Source organism: Artemia sp. Qi Xiang Cuo, chromosome 20 (assembly GCF_049724085.1).
Source record: "Artemia sp. Qi Xiang Cuo chromosome 20, ASM4972408v1, whole genome shotgun sequence".
Taxonomy (NCBI): domain Eukaryota; kingdom Metazoa; phylum Arthropoda; class Branchiopoda; order Anostraca; family Artemiidae; genus Artemia; species Artemia sp. Qi Xiang Cuo.
The window spans coordinates 43399836-43406729 of NC_142813.1; the positions used below are offsets into that span (position 1 = coordinate 43399836).

At 34.0% G+C, this 6894-nt stretch overlaps 1 protein-coding gene and 1 long non-coding RNA gene across 2 annotated transcripts; one reads left to right on the forward strand and one right to left on the reverse strand.

The window, feature by feature from the left end:
- Positions 1 to 574: 574 nt before the first annotated feature.
- LOC148940238 (uncharacterized) lies at positions 575 to 3359 on the reverse strand. Its single transcript, XR_016143469.1, has 2 exons — positions 3070 to 3359; positions 575 to 788 (listed from the first exon to the last, which is right to left on the reverse strand). It is a non-coding gene; the product is annotated as an uncharacterized LOC148940238 (long non-coding RNA).
- A 2949-nt stretch (positions 3360 to 6308) lies between these two features.
- Positions 6309 to 6794, forward strand: LOC148940239 (dolichyl-diphosphooligosaccharide--protein glycosyltransferase subunit DAD1-like). The gene has a single exon (XM_089106397.1). It carries the CDS (start codon positions 6370 to 6372, stop codon positions 6712 to 6714), a length of 345 nt encoding a protein of 114 aa, XP_088962523.1. The 5' UTR covers positions 6309 to 6369; the 3' UTR covers positions 6715 to 6794.
- Positions 6795 to 6894: the final 100 nt, after the last annotated feature.

Genomic DNA, 6894 nt, shown 5'->3' on the forward strand with positions numbered 1-6894 from the left:
AAATTTCGCATGTTCTCCTGGAATTAGGATCTCTTGCTTATAGGCAAGTTGAAATTATATATTTATTTTTGTATTACTTAAAGCCAAGACAGTTTCATTTTAATTGTCATCTTAGGAGACAATTTTCTACACATAAAATGATGTTAAATTTCAGGAGGTAGAAAACTATTAATTTGACAGTTCCAAGGCAATAAATACTTTATCCCCATAGGTAAAACAACTTTTTAATTACCAAAATAACAGTTGCACTAAACAAAAATTAGTGACAGACTCTTGACAACTGAACTCACAAATTAATAAAATTATCTGGTTGAATTTCATGGGGTAGAAAACTAGTAATTTGACGGTTCTAAGGCAATAAAAACTTTATCCCCATAGGTAAAACAACTTTTTAATTACCAAAATAACAGTTGCACTAAACAAAAATTAGTGACAGACTCTTAACAACTGAACTTACGAATTTATTACCTTCTCTGAGCCCAAAAATGACTCTCTAAGGCTTTTCGGACATCAGATCGACTTGTAGAGACCCCCTGGTGACTTTCATGCAGGAATATTCGTGGCGGTGCTCCAATGACCTGGACACGGTTTACCCTGCAATTTTGTAAATGCCTTTCAAGGCCAGACAAATAATTTTTCCACTCCTGCAACACTTCAAAGTTCCTCATTGAGCAAAACACACTTTATTTTCTGTCCCAAACTTAAAGTTTAAGCTATAAGCAAGCCTTGGAAATCTGGTTTTGACATGGCCAAATAGATTTTCAATGACCCTTCTTGCTCTGGACAACCTAAAAAAAGAATCCTTTGCTTAAAAGAAACGAAAAAATAGCCCTGAAGTCTCAATAGTTTTCTAAAAAAGCAAAAGAAACAGTCGAAACTTGAGTAAAGGGTTCTTAATTTTAAACCTTGACTTTATGGTATGTTAGAACATAATATGAACAGTAAAAAAAAAAAAAAAAATTGAGATATAGTGAGGAAAAAGATTGGATAAGAGACACCAAGTTAGAATGAAGTTAAAACAAAAAGAAAATGAACAAAATTAAAAAGACATGTTCTTACAATCTAGAGCTTTGGATAAAATGTTTTACTCTATTTTTGTAGTACATGATTCTTTATAATGACCGGGTATTAAAGGGAGATACCATCTTTTGCAAAATCATCTAAAATATCTTAGGGCATGACAAATCTAGGCACTGAAATAAAATTAACTTTTTTAAACATATTACACACAAGAGAGCTGGGTGGTTGGACACAAGCATCAGAGCATAAGACCTACAAGAGGGAGTTTCATAACCTACAGGAGAAAGTGACACAGTCCTATGGTCCTAAGGTAAGGTCTGCACATATCACTGGGGTCCTTTATCTCAGATCAATTCATTGACTAGCAAGAATCATGATTTTACTTTCTTTTAGAGAAGGATATAAACTGCTCAAGAAAATACAAAAATTGTCTTGTTTTCAATAACTTTCAACCAATTTGCATTTTCTTTTTAATATTAAAAACAGGGTAAACCAAAATTTAATTCAGATTATGGATAGAATAGAATTGCAGCTATGAAATAGTAGCAAAGTGATTGGTTTTATTCACATGTTAAAACTGTGAGGGCAGAAAGATAGCATACCAAAACATATGCAGGGAATATAAACCTTAAATACCATGCATAAAATTAATAATTTGTCTTTAATCAACAATGTTCAACCAATTTACATTTGATTTTTCATTTGTAAAACAGTTTACACAAAATTTTCAAGATTTAATTCAGTAGATGGATAGAACAAAATCTCAATTATGAAAAAATATTAAAATTTTTGGTTTTTATTGACAAACTATAGGAGAGCAGAAAGATAGCATACCAAAACTTGCACAGGAAACATAAACCTTAGATCTTTCATTTTTGAAGCCATATCCATAACAGGATTTCATTATAATTAAATTTTTCAGTTTGTATTGTCATTGTCCTAGGGCTTTTAAAACAATAAACATTATTGTTATCATTATTGATTTTTTTTTAATTTTTATGGAACCAATTATCTTCTGAGTTTGGACTTCTAACTGTTATTCATTTAGGTTTAATAACATAGTTAAGTGTTTAAGCTGTGTAGCTATACTAACCTGAGAAATATTTGATTGATTCTGAACATACTATTCTGAGAAATTTACTTTAAAAAAAAACAAGCAAAATTACTTGCTTTAGAGAAAACATGGACCTTAAATCCTCTAAATTTTTTCCCCTACTCTGTTCACAGTGACAAGAAAAAGGAAGCCATTTGCTGGTTATGCTTAACAACAAGTTTAACAGCTTTATTTTTTGTTGTAGTATGTATTGCTCATTAAATAAACAGTCAAATATAGCAATTTTATTCCAAGACCTATAGTTTTTAATTATACTGGCAAATTAATGATATTTTTTTTTCTAATTTAACCTAAAACGAGGTTTCTAACAACCAAAAATACTTTAAAGAAAGCAGACATGAATTGGTCTGCTAATGAAAGCTCAAGAAGTAGACTATAAGCTTTGGAGCCTAGAGAAAATGCAAAAAGCTTACCTTTTATTAAAAAGAATTCTTCTGGCTCAGTTGAGTGCTTTCTAAAAGTCTTCATCATCCAAGCCTCTAGTCTAAAAGCCCCATCCCCGATAAGATGAAATGGAATCTAGACACCATTCAAATACCTTGAATAGCTTGGAAAGAGATTACCATTCATAGCTTTTTGGTGTAATTATTTAGCTTTGGCCCCCTCATAAGTAGACATGTTAAGAAAACAATTCTTACTTTAAAATATGTATAATGATCCTAGTTCTTATATTATCCAAGGGGAGAACCTTTATCATCAATACTGGTGGACATAAATGCACCAGCATCACTACATCTACCTGGTATGCCTGCTTTAGCATACAAACATTGGTACTTGGCATCTGATATCACAAGCATATGCACACTATACAAGCCCTTAAAATTATAATAGTCACTTTGATATCTTTTGGGAGGGTGGAAAGGGACATGGCAACCGTCTATAGCCCCAATAGTCATAGGAAATCCCCAAAGTTCGTCAAATTCCTTTTCTTTTACCATTAATTGTTCCAAGCTGGTAGGCCATTTGATTAATTCTGGCACAATAACTCTCAGTGCAGCATCTATAAAATCATGAAAGCACTTCCCAACAGTACTCCTTCCCAAGCCAAATAGTGAGCCTATTGTTTTATAATCACTGTTTGTTGCTAACATATAGATGGCAACAGCAACTTTTTTGTCCACTCTAATTGCTGGCCTGAATTTTGTGTCATTTGTTTGTATAGCATTTTCTACTTTATTCACAATCCAATAAAAGCTGTCCCAGTTCATTCTGAAGTAATTGTAGAACTCAGCATAGGTATACCTTTGACGAATATTATCCCACCAAGCGTGAGTTTGGGGCATAACCCTAATTCTTTTAGAATATAGCTCCCTCCTTAGCTTTTGCAGCTCCATGAGCTGTGAAATTTACATTGTCTCTCCCTCTTTTAGACCTTGATAAATTAGTGAAGATCGAGTTTGTTATCATAGATAAACTCTGCAACAAGATCATTAATTATAAATTTGATTGAACAAGACGCATCTGAAGCATATCCATTGTGTTTTTTGTACACCCACGAATCTGTTGTTTAAATATTTGGCCGAATGACCGCAAATGGAGATGACAATGATTGCGGATTCGGCATTCTGGCAGATTTGCAGAATCTGCCAAATGGAGACGCGCTTTTACGGCATTATCAATTACGACATATTATCAAGCTTACTGCATCGTTTATCAAGCCAACGCAGCAAACAACATTGGTTCAGCACTATTTTCTAACACTGATTTCAAGAATTAGGAAAAACCCAAAAAACATTCTTGAAAAGTTTTGTCCGGTAGTGTACACCTACTTTGAACCCTCTAAAGATGCTACCACATCAACGCCATCTGTTTATTTTGTTAAGTGAAAGTTCAACATATTTAGTTTTAATATCGAATCACGCCGCATAACTTTATATCAAATCTCTTCCTTTTGAGGAGCATTGTGCCACTTCTGCTTACGGCATCCTTTATTTAGGCAACGCAGCAAACAACGTTGGTTGAGCGCTAACACTGATTTCAAAAATTAGGGAACAGCTAGAAAACAAATACTGAAAAGCTTTTTCCGGTAGTGCACACCATCCTAGAGCCCATGAAGATGCTACCACATCAAACCCATGTGTTTATTTTGTCGAGTGAAAGTTCAACATATTTAGTTTAAATATCAAATCATGCCACATAACCTCATATCGAATCTCTACCTTTCGAGGAGGATTGTGGCACTTCTCCTTGCTTCATCGTTTATCAAGGCAATGCAGCAAATAACATTGGTTTAGTGCTGACACTGATTTCAAGAATTAGGACATAACTAGGAAATAAATATTGAAAAGCTTTGTCCGGTAGTGCTCACTATCCTAGAACACCTGAAGATGTTACCCCATCACAGCCATCTGTTTATTTTTTCAAGTGCAAGCTCAACGTATTTAGTATTCATGTCGAATGACATCACATAACTTCATATTAAATTTTGGTAATTGTTAAATATCCCAAAAACACTCAAGAAGTGAAGTTAGGTAACCATAATGATTTGTTATTTTCATTATAATGAAATATGCCAAAATATAATGAAAATATGATACTTTATTAACAAAACTCTGGAAACTACGACAGAGAATTATCGAAAGCAGGCCGCCCAGAACGCAGTATGTTAAATACCTGACCCACTGCATATAAATTATATACAGTATAATCACGACTCAGTAATATTTGGCTACTACAGCGTATAAAAGCTCCGCCCATATCCTCCGCCGTCTTCGTCCATCAACAATTCTGTGTATATTACCCTGGAACATGTAATTTGGCAGAAATTTTTCTTATAATGCCTTTGAAACCAACTCAAGACTTCGAAACCTACTGGTTCTTCCTAAAAACATCAAATAATAACAACATTACTAATTAATGATTTTTATATATGTATTGGAATAAATTAATTTAAAATTAAATTCTTTAAAATTTAGAGTTACGAAGATGAAGCCAAGTTTCACGTTCAAGGGAAATCTGACTTGTCTACCAGTGAAAAAATCTAATGTCGCTCATGTTTCTACGTTCTCCGGAGCATTTGCATCTCGGTCCGGCTTTGTATAATTGTTGAGATAGGGAATTATTGTACTGTTTAAATGTATATACAGTGACCTGACCTAATCAACTCTGTATATTAAATATTTAATTAAAGTTTACCTGCATCCAAGTTTTTCTCACTGAGACTAAGCTGATTATAACCGAATGCGACAGACAAACCGGTTTTTCTCAGATCACAAGGATCAAAGTTTTTGAGTGTTTTCGGGATATTTAACAGGTACCCAAATTTCTTCCTTTTGAGGATCGTCGTAACACCTCTCATTGTAGCATCATATGTCAATGTAACGCAACAAACAACGTTTAGTCCCCGCTATCCCTTATTTCATGAATTTGGAAACAGTAGACTCGTAAAGCTATGTCTGCCCATTTCATCCATTTAGAGACTCTCGAGGATTATTACATTAAAGGTATCTATTTATTAGTTGGACAAACATTTCAGGGGCGTTCAAAATCCCTTCCTCCCCCTCCCCTGGATACGGCTTTGCACACACCACATACATACAGCATGAAAATCTGGATTCCTGTCACCAGCTCTGTTCACTATTTTAATTCTGTAACTATGCATACCATTATTTTACAATATATTTTATATATTGGAAAAGCTGGCAGGTGGTTATTGTCATGGTCGTGAGGCTGGTATACTAAATTTTCTATTTCAGCTTTGAAAAAGAGCCTTAGACTTCACCAACTTCAGTTTCTATTTTGGGTATATTCAGATTTGCTTACTCATATAATTTTTGAAGAGTTGACTTGAAGTTTTAAACATATGCAGCAGAAAAGTTACAACTACTACTACTAACAACTCACCACAGCACCATGCCACCTGAGGCCAACACAGCTACGAACGCTCCTTCTCCATCCCAATATATTCAAAGCCTCTCTCTTTACGCCCTCCGAGGAAGTTCCCATTTTCCTTAAATCTTTCTTCATGACATCCTCCCACCCAACCGCAGACGACCGCTTAAATAGAAACAATTCTACCATTCTGTATCAGAATCTGAATTCTTTTAAGCATTTTCCTTTTCAAAATAAGACTTTAATACGTGATGTGAAATAAGATGAAATAAATAAGATGTGAAAAATATTTATTATAAATCAGCGTGCGTAAAATGAGCAGTAAACTAACACTTAAAAACACTTAATAATTGAAACACATAAATTGAAAATAATCTGGCCTGCTTGATTCTTCAAATATTGTTATGGCTCAAATTACTATTGGTGAGGTAGTCAAGAGCTTTGCCTCTGATTATGTGAAAACAACATCTAAACGGCTAAAGATTGTAGATGTGTACCTAGCATACATCTTGCTGACAGGGGTTGTCCAGTTTGGTTATTGCTGTCTAGTTGGCACATTCCCTTTCAATTCATTGCTGAGTGGCTTTATATCCTCTGTAGGATGTTTTGTTCTAGCTGTATGTTTGAGACTGCAAATAAATCCTGCCAACAAAGTTCAGTTTGACAACATTAGCCCAAAGAGAGCATTTGCCGATTTCATTTTTGGCCATTTTGTTCTTCATTTGGTCGTCATGAATTTCATTGGCTAAGCAAAAGATTCCAAACTTGTATGTGTTTTTAATTATTTTGATAACTGTGGGAATAAAAATTTGAATGTCAAAAAAAAAAACACTTAAAACCATTCTGCATCAAAATCAGGATCTCTTTCACTAACTAATTATTTTGATAACTGCGGGAATAAAAATTTGAATGTTTTGACATTCAAATTT